General features: G+C 50.2%; 1 protein-coding gene across 1 annotated transcript in view; it reads right to left on the bottom strand.

The window, feature by feature from the left end:
* Positions 1–24,234, bottom strand: part of LOC138497270 (uncharacterized) — a 385,925-nt gene that overhangs the window by 111,422 nt on the left and 250,269 nt on the right. Inside the window, exon 10 of the mRNA XM_069620617.1 lies at positions 17,106–17,145. Coding sequence (XP_069476718.1) covers positions 17,106–17,145 — 40 coding nt within the window. The remainder of the gene's footprint in view (positions 1–17,105; positions 17,146–24,234) is intronic.

Raw genomic sequence — 24,234 nt, 5'->3', positions numbered from 1 at the left:
AGTGTTTTGTAAAGGTGTGTACAGAACGCCAGGTTGCCGCTTTGCAAATGGACTCTAGGAGAACATTTGCAATGAATGCTATGGATGCCCCAGTGCCTCGAGTAGAATGTGCTCTAGGCTTCAAGGGCAGTTCTCTCTTTGCAAGAGAGAAACAGTGATGCATTTGACAATCCACCTTGATATTGCTGATTTAGAGACAGGATCCCCTCTACCAGCTGCCACTGAAGCAAAGAAAGGTTTAGTTTTCCTCAGTGGTTTAGTTCTATCCATGTAGAACATGACTGCCCTGCGCACATCTAGTGTGTGAAGGCTTCTTTCGGCCATGTTAGTAGGTCTCTGGAAGAACGTGGGTAGTTCGATTGACTGGTTCACATGGAACTTCAAAATAAATTTTCGGCGCAAATCTGGGATGAATGCGCAGAACTACCTTATCTTTGTGGACTGTAACAAAGGGGTCCAAAACCGAGAGGGCCTGTAGTTCGCCAACTCTTCTGATAGAAGTGATAGCTACTAGAAAGGCTGTCTTGTAAGTCAGGTCTTTCAGACTAGCTTTATGCATAGGCTCAAAAGGGGGTACCATGAGCCTAGTTAAAACGACATTTAGATCCCACCCAGGGGCTGGGTGAGTGATGGGGGATACATTCTTTAACCCCTTCCATAAAGGCTTTAATCACAGGTATTTTCCACGACACCTTCTGCTGTGACGTGGTGTAGGCGGACAACGTTGCTAGGTGAACCTTTAAGGAATTGAAGACTAACCCAGAGTCCAACAGATGGGCTAGATATAACACAATGTGTGAAGGCGAGCAATCGGTGGGATTGACGCCTTTGGAACTGCACCAGATGACAAAACGTTTCCATTTGCTGGCATAGCAATAACATGTGTTAGGCTTTCTTGCCTCCCTCAGTATGTCCATGCTTCTTTGAGGGAGTTGCAGATGTCCAAACTCTATGACCTCAGGAGCCAGGCTGCTAAATTCAGAGTTTGTGGGCATGGGTGCAGAGTCTCCCCCCTGCCCTGAGACAACATGTTGTACGGGCAGGGCAGCTTGACTGGTGGGGAGAGGGACATTTCCATCAGGTGCGCGAACCAAGGTTGGCGGGCCCACATGGGAGCCACCAGAATCATGGTCACTGGTGCATCTTGTGTACCATCTTATTCAGAAGAGACGTTTAGGGCAGGGGGGGGGGGGGGTGAGTAGACAAATTTCCCCGACAAAGTTATCCAGAGACCGTTCCCCTTGGATCGGTTCTGGGGGTACCTGGAGGCGTAATCTTGGCATTGGGCGTTCTCCCGAGTAGCAAACAGGTCGATCTCTGGAACCCCCCCATTCTGCGAAGACGTTGGATACAATGTCTTCGTGCAGTCGCCATTCATACTCTTCTTGCAGAGGAAAATCTCTGCTGAGTAAGTCTGCCAGAAGATTGAGTTCCCCTGGAACATGTTGGGATATCAAGAACATCTTGTGTTTGAGAGCCCATATCCAGATGTTTTGGGACAGCTTGGATAGCCCTGGAGAGTGAGTGTCCCCCTGTTTGTTCAGGTAATACATTGCTGTTGTACTGTCAGTTAGGACCAGCACTGTCTTCCCTTTCAGTTGCCCCTGAAAGGCTTTCAATGCTTTGAACACTGCTAGTAGCTCCAGTAGGTTTAAATGGTTGGACGCTACCTGAGAGGACCACACTGTGCGCTGTCTGTTGAAGAAGGTGAGTCCCCCACCCTGTGAGAGATGAGTCTGTCGTGAGAGTGGCTTCCACTGCAGGGGTGGTGAAGGTCTTCCCCTTCAAGAGGTTCTCCCTCGACCACCACTGCAGAGAGAACGAGGGCTGGCGAGACAACAGATCTTCCCATTGTCCGCTGGCCTGACACCACTGGCTGTTGTGCCACTCTTGCATGGGACGCATGCGCAGCCGCGCGTGGGGAACCAAGTACATGCATGACGCCATCATCCCTAGCAAACGCATAGCTTTGCGTACCATCACCTCTCGACTGGCTATATACTGAGGAACCTGAGAACATGTTCTAAACCCTCTCGCTGGAAGGGAAGACTAGACAGTCGCCCGTACGAATTAGAGCCCCCAGGAACTGTTTTACTTGGCTGGGGACTAAGCTGGATTTCTTTCCGTTAATAGAAAATCCCAGGCTGAACAGTAGGTCTACTGTCGTTTGGGTGTTCGAAAAACAAACGAACGAGTCCCCCGTGATGAGCCAATCGTCGAGGTAAGGGTAAACTGGAACTGAAAGTCTGCGCAGGTGTGCTGCTGCCACGACCTTGGTAAACACCCTTGGCGCCGAGCCTATGCCAAAGGGGAGTACTTTGAAATGGTAGTGTTTGTCCTGAATCACGAACCTTAGGAATTTTCTGTGCGCTGGCAGCATTGAAATATGAAAGTATGCATCTTTCATATCCAATGCTGTCATGAAGTCCCCCTGTTTTAGCAATGGGATCACCTCTTGCAGTGTTACCATGCGAAACATCTGGTGCTTTATGAACTTGTTCGCTGGGCGCAGGTCTAGAACAGGGCGCATGGTAAGATCATTTTTTGGATACAAGGAAGTACACTGAATAGATACCCTCGTTTACCTGAAAAACAGGACGGCTTCTATGGCGTCCTTTCCCAGCAGCGCTTCCACCTCTTGGATCAGGATCTGCAGATGTTCCGGTGAAAGGGGTCGATGTTTCGGCAGTCTGAACTGTGGAGGTCGGGCGAATTCCACGCAGTAACCATGGGCGACCATCTTTAAGACCCACTGGTCTGAAGTTATCCCCTCCCATGCCTTGAGGAAAGGTGTTAACCGCCCCCCCCGACCGGGGAGACATGGGAGGGGACCCCGAACTTGGTCGTCATTTCTGACCCGAAGTTGACGCTCCTCTGGAATTAGAGCCTCGGTCTCCATTATTTCCACGCTTCTGACCCCTCTGGGGGTAGTAAGTGGGGCTTGCAGCAGGTTAACTTAGGTTGAAGTTGCCCTTGTAGTAATTATTTTGAGCGGCGCGGTCTTGTCCTCGAAAGGACCGCCGAGAATTACTGCCCTTCTGTGAAGAGGGTTTTTGGGAAATCTGGTGCAGCGACTTAATAGTGTTGTGCTCCTTCTTGGCTGTCTCCAACGCATAGTCTACCGCCTTCCCGAAGAGGTTGGCCTCTTCGATTGGTTTGTTGATGGATGCCTGGGTCTCAGGCCTGAAGCCACGCGTGTCTCTTTAGGAGAGTACCCTGTGCGAGAGACCTGCCTGCTGTCTCTGCGGGGTCCAGGGCATTCTTTACAACATTCGGATTGTCTCGGAGGGCAAACTTGCCAATGGCGAGAAGCTTGGCTCTGGTTGGTTCCGGAACCTCCTGAAGGCCTTCCTGGAGTACGTTCAATTGGGCGTCGACGTAGCTTGCCAGTAACGTTGTGTTATTGGCAATCCGGACGGTATAATCCGCCGCCGACGTGACCCGTTTGCCTAAGGCATAAGACCTTTTGGATTCCTTGTCCGGGGGTGACTCTCCCATGGCAAGGGGAACCCCTGCTCTCTTGCGAGTGTTGGTCACCATCAGCGAGTCTGGGATTGCGTGCCCTTTGATATAAAGCGGGTCGGTGGGGGAGGGCCGGAAAAGTTTTGACCCTTGGGATCACAGCCCTAGTCTGAGCGTGTGTGAGTAAGGAAGGGGCCAGCAGTCTCTTTACAGAGCTTAAGAGAGGGATAGACTGGCTTGCCGGAGGCTTGTCATTGATAATGTCCTCCGTGAAATCTTGTTCGGGCAAGGCTTCAAGCGTGGCAATTTGAAAGAATTCCGCTGCTTTTTTCAACATGTTGTTGAAAGCCATTTGATCATCCATCGGGGGAGCTTGTTGAACCAGGATGGATGGGGGAGAGTCGATATCAGAATTGTGATCATCCTGCTGGGTGTCCTCCCAGTTGTCCGTTGCGCCTTGATCTTCCTCATAGTTGTCCAGAAAAGAAGCCTCTTCTTCTGTATAGATGTCTATATGTGTCTTTCTGGACATCTTGATAGTCAACAGTCTTGGACATCTAGGTGTTGGGCAACTTGTGTTTGAGGGTTAGGGTCTACCCGAGCTTTTTTCAGCGGAGGTTGATCAGAAGCCCTGAAAAACTGCTGAAGCCGATCCATACAGCCCTCAAATTACTCCGGGGTCCACTTGGATGACCCAAATGGACCCAGCTGAGTAGGAACCGGGTCCTCCACCCTAAGGCGTTGAGGATCTCCTCAGGGTGCTTGAAAGGGGTACCTGGCTTTCTTCGCAAGAGTCTTCGGGGTCGTCTTCCAAATCTGTAGAAAACCTTTTGGTGGATTGGCCCATAACTGGGCGGAACCGGTAATAGGCCCACCGCCATAGCAATCCTATTGATGCTCTTACTAATAGTCACCAAATCTTTGGGAGACAACGCCTCCGATGATGGCTTCTCGGGTAAAGGTCTACTCATAGTTTTCGGGCCTGCACGGGCCTTGGAGACCTTGGAACCCGTCGAAGTTTCTTGTTCAGAAACTTCGGCGTGTGTAGTTTGGGGAGTAGCGCCCTTGTTATGTTTGTTAAGCCCAGTCATGCGCTGCTGCGGATGCGGGAAAGGCTTCGGATCAGATCGATCCGATGGCGCTTTCGCCTTCTTCGACAAAGTCGTCGAGGGGGGCGCTTGGGTTGTGTGCTTGTGCGGTGCGATTGTACGCCTCTGTCTCCGGGTGTGGTCCCTGTAGCAAGACAGGAGTCGAACCTGGAAGGGTCGGGGACGCGCGTGGCGGCTCTTGAATAGTCCGCCTCAAGGTCTATAACGTCCGCTTTGGACGTTTGGTCATCCGATGTTCCCCGTCACTTTGGCTGGTGTCGCGGCAAGGGAGGGAGGCTTCACGCACGACATTCCGTACGCGGCCCACTGCTTCAACCGGCACTCCTTAAGGGTTTTAGGTTTAGGAATTTACACGCCGAACACCGCATTAGTGCTCTAGGGGGAGACGAGCGCTACACGACGTGTGCTCATCTTTCCACGGATATCTGACCCTACACACAGGGCAGAATCTAAATGAGTCCTTTCCATAGCAGAAGGGAAGGGTGATCAGACCAAAAAGGAAAGAAATGGAAAAGAGGAAAGACATAGCAGTATGGCAAACAAACCCCGAGCCCACTCCCTACTGTGTAGGCCAGCCAGAAGGCCCGACCACGTGGCAGTCCGACCGCTGGATTTTAGGCACCAGAACCCACAGCCGTAGACACTCCCCCTCCCCCCCCCCCCCCCCCATAGTCTTTGTCGAAGATGTTCTTGATAGGCGAAGTGACTTAACGGGGATCAAACCGACAATTCGGTAAGATAAACAATGTCTCATGAAGAGCTCTGCTATAGGGAGACTAGTTTTCTGGGCAGAAAAAAAACAATATGAGGGACCTCAGCGCATGAGGGATTTTGGGTACTACACACGTCACGATTGGGATAGTGTTTCAGACACGCCTATGCCGACGTCCCCTTTCGGCCCCCCGAAAGACCAGATGCAATACTCCGCGGTTAGCACTGGATGTCGGACCATATGCACAGCATGTGATTCTAAGCAGATTAACAAGCATCAGAAACTAGGTTATGCTTATGAGTTACTCATGCATGTTATGGTACATTCTGCTTTGCTTGCCCAAAGGGCCATGAGTGTATTCATGAGAGAAATCCCTTGCATGTCCCATATTGCTGGCTCCAGTGTCATGTGTCTTCAGTGTTCCATCATGCTTCGTGCTATGCGTCCACTGCTTCACTATGTTCGGGTGATGTAAATGTGTACAGGTTACGAGGGTACTAGGTTCAGGCGTCGGGTCAGGGTTAGGCTGAGACTGGGATTACTAGTACGCGTCTTTCCCCTACTCCTCCATACCCATCCAATCAGGTTTACCCTTTACCTCTTTCTGGTTTCTCTTACTTCCCTGTCCCAAAGCTCTCCCCAAATCCCCCCCCATTGGCTGCCACGTGAATTCCTGCGATTTCAGACATCAGGTGCCCGTGCCAACCATGGTGAGAGGGTCAAATTCAGTCGACTGCTGTGGTTCTGGGAAGTGTTGATACTCTCCCTATTTGGTGGACAGCACGGCTCTGCAGACGCATCTATGCAAATCGTGTCAGGCAGGACATCAGATCTATATCTCTATATCTACCCCGTGACTTTAGTTCCACCCGTTTTCCCTCGAATTCTGACACTGAGAAAACTCCAGAATTAAAGAATTAAAGGTGCATTAGCTACCCCAAGAAGGGCAGGGAGGGCAATGCGGAATGTGTGGGGAGGAGTGTGTTTAGATTGATTTCTAAAATGTGGCCCGATTTTAGGCAGCCACCCTATATATAGTGAACAGGGGATCTCCGAGGTTATACAAACCCAATCAAGGTAAGTGTAGAGAGTGGTCCCCTTAATATTTTACATGTAAGACCAGCACACCCCACAAATGTGGCGTGATGGGGAGATACATGGTATCCCCCTTCTGACTGACCTAACAACATTTTGCGATTGTAGCAAACCAACTCTTATGATGGCTGGTGGCAATGGTAATACCTTAATAACTTTAGTCAATATTACCCAGAATGTCAAATCAGGTGTGCTAATGCACAAGAGGGTCACCACTCTGCTAGAATAGTGGTTTCCTTTTTTCACCATTTTTAATGTGCTTGTTGTCTCTTCGGTCTTCCGCTGGCGTCCTAGGTGTGGGATGTCATGGTTGAGATTCCGTCTTGAGATCATTTTTATGGTTCCTCCCCTTTCCTTGTGAGACCCCTTCCCCCCCTCAGGCACTTTTTGCTGGAACTCGACCATTTTCAGAAATCCTCAATGAGTGGAGCCTTTTTCCACTCAATCATTCTTATGGGCTGTGTCAGGGAGAACTCAGAAATGTGCCAATTCCTCTCTACCTTAGACCCCAGCAACTTTGCTGGATTTTGAGGACTTGAATTTTTACCTGGAGAGAGCGAGACCCTTTTTCCTCCCACTCTGTATTTTAATGTGATTTTAAACTTTTTATTTTGGTTATGGAGTCTGACAAACTCTATAGGCATCTTTTACATTGCGTCACACAGCACCGTCAGGGCAGTGGCGCAGGGAAGTCTTTCAAATTACCCAAAGGTTTAAATACCTTCTCTTTGATAAATTACTGTTTCCAAGAGGTCAGGGCTGTTGAACTGGACCCCAAGGGTACTGCATAAAATCTTACCTAACACCCAGCAGAGGGAAGGTGGGCGTATGGAGGAAAGGGGACTATGGACTAAGTACTTTAGTTACTACAGTGATTAAAGTCCTGTCCCCTTTCCTCCATACTGCACGGGCAATTACAACTGAATGTAGCCCCAAGGTGGAGAGGAGACCATCCTTAAGAAAACAGGTTTCGGAGAACCGCCTGTCCGACAGCTGCATCTGATGTGGAGCAGGCATCCAAACAGTAATGCTTCAAGAAAGCCGAGGGAGTGGCCCATGTGGCCGCCCTGCTCATGACCTGCCAGGGGACATGGCGCTGCTAGGCGATGGTCATTGCCTTGGCCAGGACCGCGTGGGCATGCATGTTCACCGCAAGGGGTCTATGCTGGCCCTGGTACGCTTCCTTGATGGGCGAGACCATCGAGTGGTAGATGGAGGCTTTGGAGGCCCGATAGCCCGGCCTGGCACCTCCAAAGGTGATGAATAGGGCATCCGACTTGCGGAAGCCCTTGGTCCTGTCCAGGTAGAATTTCCGGGCACGACTGACATTCAGGCAGTGCAGAACTCTGAGGCTCGGCCTTCAGGTCCGCAAAGAATGTAGGAAGGATGATCTCCTCGTTCAAGTGAAAAGCTGAAGGCACCTTAGGTAAAAATGCCAGATGGGTCTGCAGGACCACCTTATTTTTGTGGAAGGTTGTGTAACGGCTGAGGCAACTAGGGCCTGGATCTCACTGAACCTGCGGGCCGATATGAGGCTGACTAGCAGGGCCGTCTTGATGGTGACCAGCCTGATGTCCGCAGTCGCCATAGGCTCAAAAGACTTGTGCGCGAGGGTGCCCAAGATCAGATTCAAATCCCACACGGGGTGTGGCTTCCTGATGGTTGGGTAGAGCCAAGCGAGCCTGGCCAAATGTCTCCCAACGATCGGATTGGAGGAGACCCCTTCCTCAGAGTTCCTGTAGGCCCCAATGGCTGAGAGGTATGAGCGGCAGGTGTTGACCTGCACGCCAGTGTTGGCGAGGTGAGCTGAGAATTACAGCACATTGTCCAATGAGCAAGCCAGCGGGTCGATATCCTTGGAGTGAGCCCAGTGGCAGAACCTGGTCCATTTACTCTTCTACTGGGCTCTGGTAGCCTTGCTCCTAGCCCCTTGTAGGATTTCCAGGTTGGCTCGAGATAGATTGAGGTGGCTGACCATCACCTGCTCAGGAACCACGCTGTGAGGGCCAGCTTCTGGGGGGTGGGGTGATGACCCTGCCCCCCCCCACCCCTGCTGTAGCAGAAGATGCGCTGGGCCCATCGGGAGGTGGATAAGAGACCGCAGAGAGGCTGAGCAGCTCTGAGAATCATGGCCTGGCTTGCCACCACAAAGCTATCAAAATGAGTTTGAGCTGGCGAGACTCCTTGAACTTGCAAAGTACTCTGAATCAGTGGAGTGGGCAGGAAGGCGCATGCTGACATGCCGTTCCACTGGATCCACAAGGTGTCGCCCAGAGAGCCTAGGCCCTGCCCCTGCCAGGAGGCAAACTAGGAGCACTTGTGCCTGGTGGCGAAGAGATCCACCTGGGGGAAGACCCAACAGTGGAAGATCTCCTGTGCAAAGACGTCATTCAGCTGCCAACTCGTAGTTGTCTGCCCCCAACCTGCTGAGCCTGTCCGCTTCCAGGTTGGATTCCCCGGAGGGTGCACTGCCGTGAGGTAGATGTAGTTCTCAAAGGCCCATTCCCACATGCTGATCACCAGTCTGCACAGGGAAGGGGACCTGGTCTCCCCCCCTCCCCCTTGTTGATGTAGTACGTACTGGTCGATTTGTCAGTGTGGATGAAGACAACTCTTCCCTTGAGACGTGGGAGGAAGGCCAATTGCTAACCAGATGGCGTTCAGTTCCAGCCAACTGATGTGGTGTTCTTGACGGGTCCACATGCCGTGGACCGCTCCCCAGCCATCTAGGGAGGAGTCTGTGGTAATCGTCACCTGAGGGACAGGGTGCCAAAAGGGCTTGCCCGTCCGCAGGTTGCAGTCCCTGGACCACCATGTGAGGTCCGGGTAGAGAGATGGGGATCTTGATCATTTCAGCCTGGTTCCACGATTCTGCGAAGTGTAGCTGAATCCTCATCACGAGTCTTGTGTGGGGGAGGGCCAACAGTATCGCTGCAAAAAGGCCCAGCAGATGCTGGTACCACCAAGCCTGAAGTAGAGCCCCGGCTGAGGAAGTGGGACTTGGCCCTCCTGATGGCCACAAACTTGTCCTCCGCGGGGAAGACCCTCTCGGAGCGCGTGTCCCAGATGAGGCCCAGGAAGGTAAACAACTGTGGGTTACAGTTGTAACTTTACAATTGAGCAAAAAGCCCAGGTTGTGTAGTGTGCTCATCAGTGCATGGGTTGGAGGAGTGGTGAAAGGCTTCTTGAGATGTAGCCCCGATGAGCCAGTCTAGGTGTAGATATAGATATAGATATATATAGAGGCCGCGAGCCCGGAGGAGGGCTGCCACCGCATTCCTGAGTCAAGACCCTGGGGGCCGAGTTGAGCCAAGAGAGGACCTTGCACTGAAAATGGCAGCCCATGATCCTGAAACGGAGGAAAGATCGATGGGGTTGCCAGATAGACGTCCTTCAAATCCAAGCAGCACATCCTGTCTCCCCTGCAAGAGGAGAAAAGCTGGCGTCACCATCTTGAACCTCTGGAGAGGTAAGGAGTGAGAGGGTGGAAAAGTCCAGTACAACTCAGGCCAGCCGTGTTTATTTTCTGAATGGCAAAGACCCTGAAGTAGCCTGATTCCCCCGCTCAGAGGCTGGGACTCCACGGCCTGGCTCAGGACGAGTGACCGAACCTCCGCCAAAAGAGTTGCTGTCCCAACTTGCGGAATAGGGGGCGAGGCGGGAGGAGAAGCAGGAATAGGTAGACTGTACCCAAGGATATTGACAGGATTCAGGGGTCCGCAAAGTTGTCAGCAAAAGTGAGCATGAAGAGCAAGCCTGGTCCCCACTGTCGATACGTGGACCCGAGTGGGTCTGTCACAACTTCTTACCATCAGAGGCGGAGGAGGGGGGACTGCAAAAACCTGTTGCCCCTTCCCTTTTTGATGCTTGCGCCGATTAGGGGTCGGCGAGCATTCTGGCCGACTAGACTTCCGTTCCTGGAAGCCGTGGAAACCTCCAGATGAGCGACCCTTAGAGAGTTGCTGAGACTGGGAGTACCCTTTGGGCGTGGTGTCAGAATGGAAGATTTAGCCCTCTGGGAGCTGCTATTCTTGCTGTCCAGCTCTTTGTCTGTGCTGCAGTGAAAGGTCACTGCCCTCGAAGGGCAGGTCTAGAATACGTTCCTGGACATCCAGCTTGAACTTGGTTGCCCGGAGCCAGGCCATACTTCTCATGTCTGTGGCAATACAGATGGCATGTCCAGAGGTATCAATATGTGCCAGAGGGGACTCCATGATATCCTGGCCACATAGTTAGCTTCGGCTAGCCCCGCCTTGAAATGGGATTGGCTGTGGGTGGCGGAGTTCGAGGGGAAGTCGGCAATTTCCTGCCATAATCTGTTAGCGGCTGCCAGCATGGCGTCTGCGTTGGCCTGTCGCAGGTGCAAGGAAGCACTGGAATACAGCTTCTTACCGTATGCCTCCAAAGTGCTCTCCTCCTTGCCTAACAGCGCCGTAGATGACGAAGATGAGGACGACAGGCTTGGAGTACAGTGATGCCGCAGCAATCCCCAAGGAGGGTGGGAGGAGAGCAAGAGTATCCCCCTCCGTCTGCCTGTACTTTGCGTCCAGAGTGGGGTTTGAGACACCCCTTCTTGGCGAGCGATACCACGTCTGCAGTGGGCTCCCCGTTCTGGCAGAAGGGTGCTTCGTGAGGACTTCAGCAGGGAGGCCCAGGTATTCCGCCAGGCCCGAGATACTTTCATGGAAGGCCCTGGCCAATGTCAGATGCGAGTGGCTGGGGAGATTAGTCCGCTACATTGGTGCCCATTATGTGTCTTGCTGTTGACTGCAATGTTGGGACAGTTTTTCTAAAGTCCAGTTATGAGAGAGACCCACTTCGTAACTTATTCCGTTTCAGAAATAATACACTTACACTGCCAATATCGGCAAGTAAGTACTTTGCCACACTAGTAATACTTTCTTCACAGGGGCCTTATGATTTAGCCGTCCTTCCCTATCCAGCCACAAGTGTTCTCCCTGACATAAGGGGGGAGCCAGAGTTCAAAGGATTTCTATAACTAGTACAATGCTTTGTGGTTGGCAAAAGGGTGCAGGGACTTCATAGAAGGCTTCCTGAATGTGCACCAGTGTGGGCCTTTGCACACGGGACGGGTGAACACCCAAATGACCAAATTCCCACCATGTTCATGTTAAAGGACATTTGTGCTGCGCACCATCACAACCAGAGTGGACCCTGGCAGCTCTGAAAGAGGAAGGGAGGGAGGGGTGTTAGTGGGAGGAAGCAGGAAAAGTGCAAGAGCGCAGTGATGTGCTGTTGGCGGCCTCAGCCCGGTCAGTCCGTTGGCTGGCCCTGGGGTGTTTGCGGCTGGTAGTCGTGTACTGTTGTGGAAGTTGTGTGTTTTTTGTTTTGTTGTTGCAATGTAGTGAAGTTTGTGCAGTTTGCTGTGCGGTAGGTTTATGGTTGTTTGGTTTGAGAGTATGCAGAGGTGGAAATTTAGTTGAATTGGTTAGTTGGCATCTCTATCCTGAATTGATGCGCTGGGCTTGCATAGTCTCTCCTGATGTTACTCTGTCCTGATCTGGGCTCATCTTGCACCAAGGTCTCTCACATCTGCACCACATCCACCTCAGCCTCAATCACAGCCCCACCTGTCCTCCCTTTCTACTCTTGTGGCCAGTGTACCTGTCAAAGTCCACCACTCAACTGGTGTGGTGACTGCAGTGTCTCGGCGATTCAATTGATACTTTGGTGCCTGGTAGAAACTAAGGGGGGGTGGAGGGGTGGGGAGGGTGAAGATGTTGGTGGGATTGGCTGGGATATTTGACTCAGTCTCCATGGGTGTCACCTATGTTTCCGTCTATCCAGTGGTTTCTGTCTATCCGGTGTCAACCGTCAGGTACTGCGGGAGCTTCCCTGTCGGTTCTGGGCTGTCAGTGTGCTTTCCATTTCAGTCATCCTTTTTCTCTTTCGGTTTTCAGTTTTAGACTGTGGTCTTGAAGAGCCAGGTTTTAAGTAATTTCCTGAATTTGTGGTGATCTTCTGTGTTTCTGATCTCTTTTGGGATGTTCCAGGTTTTTGCGGCTAAGTGGCAGGAGGTGCATAGTCACACGAGGAACAGAACGACTCTGGATGAGTATTACCTAGAGTCTACAGTACCTCAGCAGTGAAGATGAGGCAGGTGGACACCCTCACGATGCAGCAGTTACAGGACCCAGTCACTGAATTGATGGTCTTCATGCGAAAGAAGGGACACTGGCAGGTATTTTGCAGCAGTCTAGTGGAAAGGCTCCCAGCAAAGGCTTCTTAATTTCTTCTTGCAACTCTGATTTTGGCACCTTTTCCAGGACACCAGATGAACAGTTGTCATCCAATTGATTTATCTGTCTTACTCTTACGTCCCGTCCTTTCCTCCATACTGCATGGACGTCCCTCGCGAGGGACGGGAGACGGAACCTTTTTCTACCAGAAAAATCTTCCCCTCTAAATTTAGGGGAGCAGGCGCGGCCCTGGCCCCGACTCTGCCCTCCAGCGCCACATCTCAGTCCCCTTTTCCGCACTGACGAGAACGGGCCGAATTCACCAGCGCTCCTAGGGTTTGGCTTCGGCCATGTAATGCCACGCGTGGCTTCTTCCCCTCTTGTCTTTTTCCTCTGGCACCGGCGCAGCCACCTCTTCCGGCTCCTCAGCCTACTCCACAGGCAGTTCCATACCAGACTCTTAAGGTGGTGTCCTCATGCCGCAGCCTCTGGCTCCAGATACTCCTCCACTGGATCCCTCAGACACTCAGGATACTGATGATGATCCTGCTCACACGCAGGTTCTTCCTCATTACTTCCTCAGATTTCTTGTGTTCTTTATGGCGTAGTACTTCCAACAAAAACTCAGTCAGCCTCAGCTCTTAACCCTTGATTCTCACAATAAACCTGCAACTGTCTCGCGATTGCTGCTGAAGTTCTGCTTGGAGGCTAGAGATCTGAAATGTCATGCTCCGTGTTAGGCAAGATTGTACATAGTACCCTTTGTGGTGCACCCAATAACCATGACTTGGTAATAGGGACCCCAACCTTTAGTATAAATCTGAACTACACAGGTTGGTAGTGTGGTTGAGCAGCCAGGTATATCTCAAGGGGGGCAACGTGTGCAGTAATGTTTTCACAGTTCTACAGTAGCAGTTATCCAAATAAAGACTTACGCTCAAGGTTTCTTGATAAAACAATTTATTTCAGTCAGTTGTAAAGCCTTCTTCAGAAGGGAGCAATATAAATAATTCAAATAGACTTCAAAACACTTTAGTTTGTCTAAATTACTAGATGCCCATTGGGGATGGCACACAGACGATTCCTACACCCTCAAATTACTTAAAGGAATATTGTGCTCAAAAACCTTATTGGCTAAAAAGATGACCCATAATCAAAAATATATATATATATATATATATATATATATACACACACAATATTTTTGTACAAAGTCCCTATGTAAAGTTTTGAGCAAATGAAGCTCAAACTCAAACTGAAGCACTAGGAGGCATCCATTTTGTGAAATGGATGAGCCTCATGTGCTGCTCTTTCGGCACTAATGAAGCAAAAGCAAGCCAGCTGTCAAACAAAAGCTACCAGTGGGTGGCTTTTGCTTCATTGGTGCCAGAGACCAGAGAATGAAGGCAGGAAAGCTGCATCTAGTTAAGTGCTTATTTTTTTTAAATGAGCACTGCAAATATAAAAGCTGCGGTTTTCTTTCCATGTTTTCCAGGCTGGAGGAGCCCAGAAAACGTAGAAAGAAAACCGCAGCTTTTAAAACGTATTTCTGTTTGCGGTGGCTTCAGCTTGGAGTCGCTCCTGGGCTCCAACCTGAGGTCACCACAAAAAAAATACTATTTAAAATCGCTGTGGTTTTCTTTCTAAGTCCCGTGCTCCTCCGAGCCGGAGGAGCCCGAGAAACTAAGAAAGAAAACAGCAACGTTTTTAAATACAAGCTCATTGTATTTCTGCCTGCAGCGGCTTTCACTTTGAGTCTCCTGGGCTCCCCTGAGAGAGCCCAGGAGCCTCAAAGTGAAAGCCGCTGCAGACAAACAATAAGTTTAACCCTTTCCTGGGGAAAAGGTTAAGCACAGAGTCAAAGTTGAGAAGTCTCTCCCAGGGAGCCAGGACAGCCAATGTTAATTGTACAATGTCAAGGAGAGCTGAAGATCTTTGCAGGTAGATAAAAGTCTTGCAATGTTTTTAGAAAATGTCTGTTGAAAATAGTCTGTTGAAAATAGAACACTTGAAGGGCCACAAGCTGGGAGGCTGGTGCGGGCCAAAGTTTCAGCAGCTCTGCAAGGTAATCAAGATGGGTCTCGACAGAGCAAGTAAGGCTACACAACAAGAAGTTCTTGAACTTTACAGTACCTCTCGTTAGAAGAAATGGTTCTAGCTGGTTCCTCTACAGCTCTGCAGATCTTGTTCCTGAGCCTCCATCGTGGGGACAAGAGGGAGGCCGTCTGGGGACTCCTGCTCTGCAATGGGACCGTCAGCAGTCCTTCGCGTTTCAGCTCCTCACATCTGAAAGCAAATCGCAACTCTGCAGTTCTCGGATACCACTTCAGACTTTCCTTGCTTCTGGGGTCCAGCACTCTTGAGGTGGCTCAGGCTTGGTCAGTCCTGCATCAAGGAAGTACGGAGGATCTTCCTGGTGCTCAGGTCCGACTTAAAAGCAACGCACACGATCTGGTGTTCCTCTCCCTGGCTCTTCGGTTCCAGCAACAGTGAAAGTGCAACTATCTTCGAGAGAATATCCAGACAGGCTTACTTTGGAGTTGATTGGTCCCACCAACTCAAAGGGAGAAGTCGTCCTTGCAGGGCTTCTCTAGTCGAGGCGAATTCGGAGCTTCAGCACAGCAGCAGGGCTTCTCCTGGCAAACCAACGGTTCAGGAGTTGCAGCAGGTATCTCTTCCAAGTTCATCTTCAGATTCCTTCGTCCAGTGGTCGACTGCCTTCCAAGCCAAAAAGCCTTGCCTTTTATGCAGGTTTCTCCAATTCATTCCAGCCTAGCTGACAGGCAGCCGGCCAATCATCTTTGGGTGCATTCCTGTAACCAAGGGGATTAAGCATAGGGAGTTTGACACCTCCCTCACTGCCCCTGCCTGACATACTGGAGCCAGAGGCGGGCTTCACTCATGAATCCCACCAAAGGCAAAACTAACAAAGGGACCAAACCGGGTTTGGCGTGCAGAGTAAATCTCAAGAACTAACTTTCCGACAAGAAAGAGGGAAAACAAAGATGACCGGGACATTGACAAAATGGGCACCATGGGTGCCTTACCGTGGCTGCGAACACAGCCTGCAGTAAAAACAGACAATGGTAGTAAAAAGTAAACCACTGCCACCAGCCATTAACTGTAGAAATGGCGATAAAAATGTTACATATGAAGCACTAGTCAAAGGGGATACAAAGTAACCCCTCCAGCACCCTATGGTAAAATAGTGTGTGCTGGGTCTAGAAAGTTACAAAATGTAGGCAAAGTCAATTTTATTTAACTGTTCTTGGAAACAGAAGTTTCACCAAGAGAATGAATGTAAACCTTTGGAAAATCTAAGACTTTTTTGTGCCACTGCACTGAAGGTGCTGTGCATCACCATGTAAAGAAGATGCCTATGGAGTTTGTCAGACTCCAAAGTAAAAAGAAAGTCAAAATACAAAAGGGTGAGGAAAAGGGCACACTCTCCAGATTAGAAATTAAACAATCCTAAAGTCCAGCAAAAAGAGCTGGGGGTCTCCAAGGTAGAAGGGAATTTACACATTTCTGAGAATTCTCCCCAACACTCGGCCTCACCCAGGGGGGGTTGCAGGTGCTACCTAGACTGCTGCAGGAAGTTGTGTATAGCAAACATTGGCTCTCCATGTACACATCTGCATCATCTAGGCCACATTCAACTTCAACCTCACAGCTCCCTGCCATCCCATAAGGCGGCAAGTGAAAACTCACTTAAGAATGCTCATCGTTAGCCCCCCCCACCCCCATGCCTGCAGTGCTTTCATCTCAACACAAGAGCTTGTGCTATCGAACATACCACTAAAATCAGGAAAACAAGAGGATAGTGTCAATGTAACAAGACCATTACAAAAATTGATTAATCCCTTGCAGGGTTGGATCGTGTAGCTAAGAAATTTGTCCAGGAAGTTCGTGGCAATATTCTGGGGGAACGATCTGATGGAATATTAAGACATACTGAACATAATACAATTTTTATTTTGCACACCAGTTCTAGGCTACATGGATACATTTCCATGCACTAACTACTTACAAGTCTGACTGCTTCTGCGATTTGTTCTTAAACAAAAAGCAGGCCAACCCAGAGGCAGGTACATGAATTCTCCAAAAACATCCACTTCAGACCCGCTAAAGTCACTCCACCCACGAGACTGCCTGTCTACCAGGCTTGAACGATGGACTGCCACGGGTTAGCTTTCAGGTAATTGGGCTTCATTGGGGGCAATGCTGCCGCTAAGAGGGCAGTCGTGGACAGTGCAATTCATGCATACAAAAAAAAAAAAATCAGAAGGGGCACTACCACAAGGTTGAGTACCATGACAATTTTACTTAATCCACCTACAAAGTTCTCTACTATGCTAGTTGTCAAGTGGATATCACAAGGCCTATATTGGGAAAACAGACAAATACGCTCAACAGAAGGTCCCCACATTTCATTTGATTAATGAAGCGCTTTAGACTGAAGAAATGAGTCAAACAATAACAATCACCATACATATATAAATATTAAATTAAATGCAGAAAACTTACAGTTGCCATGTTTTCAAGGAAGTCATCTGCATTAGTCTGCCTGAAATGTGAAGTAATTCAGGGGCGAAAAAACAAATCAGTATCATCTTAAACCATTCTATTTATACAAGTTGTACATACTTTATTTGCACCCATTTATAATAGGACTAGAGCAGGGAGAAGCAGGCCAGGTTGCAGCCAGCCCACTGATATGAATTTTGTTAGGCGTTTTACCATGGGGTTGGACGGGGTATAACACCCTCGGCCAGGACCGATGCGATTAGTTTACCTAACCTGGATGATGTGGCATTTACTACATATAACTTCTTTGAAGTAATGGCTTGAAATGCTTCACTTAAGGGCAAACTCAAATTTGAGCTTGTCATGCCAAATAAGTTTAGGGGTCAACAGTATTCTACTTCCCTCAAAAGTATGCATACTTTTCACAATGGGTTTGTATCCCATAGACCACGTAGGATCAGGAACAAGTTACTTGCCTGCATGGATTCAAATGCTCATGAATATTCCCAGTCAGTCTGAATCCTTGGTAAAAGAAAAACCAGTTTCAGTTTAGTTTCTAAACGGTCTTTCTCCTATGAACCAATCACCGAGCTCTGGGTCATACTGCCCCCAGCCAATGACTGCCCTCCACCTAAGCCCCTCTGGCAGCCAGCTTCAGATTTGTAGCACGTAAAGTGGCAGTAGGACCAACAAAAGAGCTGCAGAGTGGCATGCTGGAGAACAGTTACAGGTAAGTAACTTGTAACTGCACCAGAATTGGGTCTGGCATGGATTCACATGCTCATGAATAAATACTATAGCAGTACACATGCAACCACCGGAGGTGGCAAGGCTCAACAGAAGCAATCTCTTACCTCACCAGGCTCACCTTCGAGCGAATCCCCGTCGACGCAGTAGAATTTTGTGAAGGTGTGCATCGACCTCCACGTAGCAGCTCTGCAGATGTCCAGCAGGGGCACACCAGACAGGAACGCTGTTGTAGCAGTGATCGCTCTGGTAGAATGGGCTCTCGGACGGCCAGGCAGCGGTCGGTTTGCCAACTGGTGACATTAAGTGATACAGCCGGAGAGCCACCTGGAAATGGAAGCCTTGGACACGGCCTTCCCATGGTTCACAAGACCAAAGTTCACAAAAAGCTGAGGTTTTCCGGAAACGCCAGCGCTCTAGCCAAATCCAGAGAGTGCAAAGTCCTTTCATCCAGCGACAAAGGCGTTGGAAAAAACACAGGTAACACCAAGGGCTCGTTCAGGTGAAATTCCGATGGCACCGTGGGCATGAAGGAGGGGTGCATCCGCAATACCACCCTCGTCTCATGAAAAGTCAAGTAAGGCTGCTTGTATGACAGGGCCTGGATCTCATCTACTCATCTTGCAGAGGTGATTACTACGAGGAAAGCAGTCTTCCACGATAGAAACTTGAGCGCAGCCGAATGCATAGGCTTCAATGGAGCCTCAATGAGCCTAGTCAGTACCACATTCAGTTCCCACGCTGGGGCTGGGGCCTTCACCGGTGTAACCACAGAGAAGAGCATGCCGGAGATCTGATGTAGCAGAAGGTAGCCAGCATATGAATCTTGGAGGCATGAACCAGCCCAGATTTAGCTAATGACCGTAAATATTGCAATACTTGAAAGGCTGTGACCCTCAGAGGGTTGATCTTCTGTGAATAGCACCAAACTGTAAAGCGCTTTCATTTGGGTCCGTAGCATTTTAAGGTAGATTACGCCCTGGCCTCTTTGCAGTCCGCCAGAAGATCATAGCCACCAAATTCTAATGCTGCATGTGCCAGGCCTTCAGGTTCGGCGACCCGGGTTGTGGGTCAAGATTGCGCCTCCTTCCCTGGCGAGAAGATCCACGACTACTAGCAGCTTGACTGGAGGAGATGCCGACATGCTGAGAAGGTCTGGGTACCAGATCTGCCTAAGCCGTGCTGGTGCAACGAGGATCATCCTGCAACGGTACCGTCTGAGTTGATGACTCGAAGAAGTAATGCAATGGAGGGAATGCATACAGCAACAGGCCTTCCCAAGGGAATGAGAATGCATCCCCCATGCTCCCCTCTGGGGAAACATGCTGACAAACCTTTGGCACTTGGTGTTCTTCGCCGTCGCAAACGGATCGATGTGTGGACTGACACATTTGAGGAAAAGGTCGTCCACTTGATCCTGCCGAAGTTCCCACTCGTGGCAAGAGTGCAGCTTCCTGCTGAGAAAGTCGGTGATTGTCCCGAGTCTGCCGTGCCTAGAGACCCAAGCTACTCCTCACTGATGACGCCCAACAAGGCTGAAACATGTTTGGGGATGCTTGTGGTCTCGTGCAGAAGGGAAGTGACCTAGCAGTTCGGGCTGGACTGCCCCTTTTGGGGTAGGACCAAGCCTGATTTGCATATGGTTTTTCACCTTCTGTAATGGCATGGCAGGCTGAAAAACGATGGTCTGGAGGGTTGCCCAGAGCTTTGCCCGTGGTTATGATTAATTCAAACCTTCCAGCCATCAACTTTCTGTTTTGGGATTTATCCATAGCCTTCCCCAACAGGTTGTCCCCTTCAAAGGGCATGTCCAAAACCCTTGTCTGGACCGCCTGCCTTACTTTGGTGGCCATGAGCCAGCCACGACGGCTAAGGCAGACACCATTTCCCATGTGGCGGAAACCTGTGTCAGCAATGTCCAGGGCCACTGATGGCGTGGTCCAATGCCACCTCGCCTTCTTGAAGGATCGTCAAGCTTGTCATCGGGGAGGAAGTCTATGAGCGGCACCAGCTTAAACCACAGCTCCCGGTCATATCTGGCCAAGAGGGCGTTGGCAGCTTTGACCGTAGTCGCCACCAAGTAGATAACCTTTCTACCCATAGAATCCAACTTCTTCCCTCGTTGTCCAGAGCGGTGCAAGAAGCCAAACTAGACGATTTCTCCCTGGTGGCCAAAGGTGCAGAGCCTGCAAGCACTTGGGTGCAGAGCCTGCAAGCACTTGGGTGCAGAGCCTGCAAGCACTTGGGTGCAGAGCCTGCAAGCACTTGGGTGCAGAGCCTGCCGCCCTGTAGCCGGTCTCTTTGCTGGGGCTGTCAAGGGTTTCTTCATCAGAGCCAGCCCTTCATCCAAACATCGTCCAGGAGTGGGACCTAAAAAGAAACCTTCCTTCTTTTCCTCCGGCATGAGCTGGAAAAGCTCAGACGCTCGGGAGATCATTGCAGGGAAGGATCCTACTTCATCTGGCGGAGGCGCCCTGGGCAGAGGTGACGGGAGGTTCCCCCATCCTGCCATCGTCTTTTATTTGAAGTTGTAAAGCGCACTACAGCCCAAAGGCATTGAGGCGCTGTTGAAGGAAGATGTCTTAGTTACAGAACTATGTGGGCGTGCTCGTGGGTTACAAGGAGCATGACCTATGCATAATGAAACAGAAGGCAGGTACATTGAGTAACAGTGTGATTCAGAACTTAACAGCAACAGGCATCTGTGCCCGTTGTCGAAGTGTCCGATTCCGACTCCCTTGGGGGAGAGGGAGGCGATGGGTGGCATGGAGGCGTGAGATGCCTCTTTCTTGGCCGGCAGTTCCCCCGGTGTCAACGGGGTGGCCGGAACTGGTGTTGCATGTGGAGTGGGTGAAGGGGTTGTCGGCATCCTCCTCTGCATCTCCGACACCAGCATGTGTCCAGTGAAAAATCTTCAGCGGGACCTGGGGGTATGCATGCTGGTCCCAGGGCCCTCGTCATCTCTGGGCTCTTCATCATCTCCATTGATGAACACCTTTGTCCACCCCCCCCTCCTGGGGTGTTGCCCCAACGTCCCCCTAGTCGTAATCCCCATGACTGAAAGGATCCCCTAGTTAGACAAATAAATATCCATTCCTTGGAGGTCTTCACCACGCGCGCCCCCCCCCCCCATTTATTTGTGTCCTGAGGGTCGGTGTCGGGCTAAGGTCTGGCGTCCTCGTCTCTGGGTCTTCTCAACTGGCTTGCTCGAAGCCTCCCTCCTGGGAGGAAGAGACATTGTGGCCGTCATCGGGGTACCCTGGGCTGGGTCTGTCCCTACACCCTTCGAGAGTGACGCCGCCACCACCTCGATGGAGGGGGGGGGGGAACGATTCTGCCTGGTGCACCTGGGCCTTCCCTGGTCTTGCTTGGCCTTCACGACCGGGTCAGACTGTCCCGTTTGGCCTTCTTCGGGGCCTGGTCAGACCCCTGGTCTACTTTGGCCTTCTCCATCACGAGTAGGCCAGACACCGTACCCTGCTTGGCCTTCTCCGGATTCTCTCAGCTTGTCCTTGCCATTTGGGAAACCGCCGCTTCCAGGTGAGTTTGCCCAACTTGCTAGGCCCTTGAGCCTCCATCTTGCACCTTTGACGTGCTAGTGCTCCCCACAGGTCCCTCCTCGCGCCCCGTGCAGGCCTCCTCCCTCAGCCCGATCCACTTCCTTGTGTGGATCGTGTTTGTGCAGCCCCAAGCCCAACCACCTGAACCCCGGCAGTGATTTCCCCACCCCCCCCCATTCCTCGGCGCTTACCTACTTCCTGATTCACTCCCTCCCGCCTCCCAACCCGCCCATCGTGCCCTGATTGGCCAGGAGGCCGTAGGGCCAGGCCATTACCAACCCTACCAGAGCAGCCCTCTGCCCGTGCAGCCCATCGGCTAAGGACCGGAGGCAAAGGACGGCTCCTGGTCGTATCTGCAGGTATCCGCAGGAGTAGCAAGAAGTCAACAATAAGTGTGGTAAGGGCGGGGACAGAAGCAATTACTTCACGCCATACTACCCTACCACTCAACCCTGGAAGCTAAACTGCTATAAACTCTTCCTTCTGTGGTCTAGTTTCCTTTTCAAAAGTATACCTAATAGCATATGTGTGGTGTAATTCCGTATAGAAAGTTTGCCTAATAGCACATCTGTGGTGTTGCATTTAGAAAGTCTGCCAACAACATCTCGTATTACTACATTTAGAAAAGTGTGCCTAAACAGCATATCCATAGTATACCTGCTTCTAGAAAGGGTCCTTAAAAGCATATCTGTGGTATAGGTGCACTATACCGCTCTCTCGAGTTTAGCAGGGGTTCTGTTTCCAAATTGCATCATATGTTTAGACTGCATTATTAGGCCTCTCTCCCACTATACAGGTCTCTCCAGGTCACCAGGGGTTAAGTCCCCAATTTGGATTGTAGGATGTCTAGATTGCATTGATAGGCCTCTCCCACTATACAGGTCTGAAGGTCACCAGGGGGTTGTGTCCCCAAATTGTATTGTATGATGTCTAGATTACATTGATAGGCCTCTCTCCCACTATACAGGTCTCTCAAATTTAGCAGTGGTTCCGTCTCCAAATTCCATCATATGATGTTTAGACTGCATTAATAGGCCCCTCTCCCACTACACAGGTCTCTCGGGATCAGCAAGGGTTCTGTCTAACTGCAATGTCCGACATTTAGATTGCATTGATAGGCCTCTCTCCCGCCTAACGTTTCTCAAATCCAGTTGGGCCTTGTGTCCTGATCGCATTGACTGACACTCAGACTGCATACAGGAGCCTGCCCCTCAAATCTAGCAGGACCTCAGTGCGCCCGGATCGCATCAACTAGTACATGCCCCCCTGAACCTACATGGCTAGCTCATCGCAGTGAACCCAAGTTTAGGGCGACATCCACTCTTCAGGATTCCCAGATCTAGCTGTTTGCCATCATGCTCCACAGCTTCAACTGACCCTCAATCTAGCTGTGTTAGGTCCAGAACTCTGTCACCTCCCTAAGCATAAGCCTTTCTACAATATACAGGGCCCCTTATCTAACTGCTTAGTTCAGTACTCTATTAATCCCGGAAACCCATCACTACCTAGCTTTAACAGACCGTTTAACACCCTAACCCTACCCGACAGTGAACCCTTAGGAGAAACACTCTACCCACTGACAGAAATGAGCCAGAGAGCACCCCAGCATATCCAGAGAAGGAAAACCAAGATCACTGCGCCTGCACAACAGCATAGAGGACTAACTACCCTACTACGCCTGCACTTTAAACTGAAAAATGGCCCGACCCAGAAAAGGATGCCAACAAAGAACAAGATTGTGCAACAAGAAACGCGAACACACAACACCAACAGAACCCAGAAGAAGCAGACCCATTGGAAGGAAACCTAAGGCAGCCATAACCAGAACAAAATCTGTAAGAGAAAAATCCTTATACCTCACACCTTACACCTTACCTTGCAACAACCACGTAACACCGACAACACGGAAACCGAGACATGCAAAGATTTTCCCGAAACACTCGGAAAAATGCTGGGAGCACTCAAGAGTGGGAGGGTTCCTACCCAATTTCCCCTTACATCACAAGAACAGAGGGGCATGACAACTCACAATAAGGCAAAGCACCGACAACCTACAATACAACCTCCCACCCAACAATCAGACTCAATGACAAAGCCATCGCTGATCTTCATCCGAGCAGCATCACAGCAGAAACATCACGACTGATCAGCCCTGTTATCAACCTATTGGACCGCTTCAATGAAGAAGCAGCTGTCGCCGTTCTTCATCCTACCAACATCAATGTGTAAAAACACTACGACCAGACAACTACAAACTTGAACGAATAACCTCAAAACAAAATCACACCCAGAGACTCCACTGTAACTTAATAAATGCAAGGTCAATGTCCAAACATTCAACTAAAATATACGACAAGGAGGCATAGACATCCTGTTTGTAACCGAAACATGGCTAGATGACTACAAGACCACCCTCAACAACTGCCTGAAGACTTCAAATGCATCCAAGCAAACAGGAAATACAAAAGAGGGGGGACTAGCGATCATCCACAAGGAACTGGCCATCAAAATGGAAGATCCACGAAACATCGATAAATGCGACTCCTTAATACTACGGCTATCAGTAAAGCCCAAAACTAACCTAAAATTCATACTGAAAACAGACCACCAACCTACGACGTGACTTTCATAGATGCATTCACGGAGGCAATCACCATCCTAGCCATCAAATACAATCATGTGATCATCCTCGAAGACTTTAACATTTGGTTTGACGAAGAAACCACACAAAAATCATTAACCGCCCAACTAGCAGCCATGAACCTACAACTAGTCAAAGGAGCAACACACTTAGCAGGGCACACACTAGACGCAATCTTCGC

Source organism: Ambystoma mexicanum, chromosome 5q (assembly GCF_040938575.1).
Source record: "Ambystoma mexicanum isolate Mex_15411 chromosome 5q, UKY_AmexF1_1, whole genome shotgun sequence".
NCBI lineage: Eukaryota > Metazoa > Chordata > Amphibia > Caudata > Ambystomatidae > Ambystoma > Ambystoma mexicanum.
The sequence above is the reverse complement of the archived record's forward strand: the minus strand, read 5'-3'. Positions and strand labels throughout refer to the sequence as shown.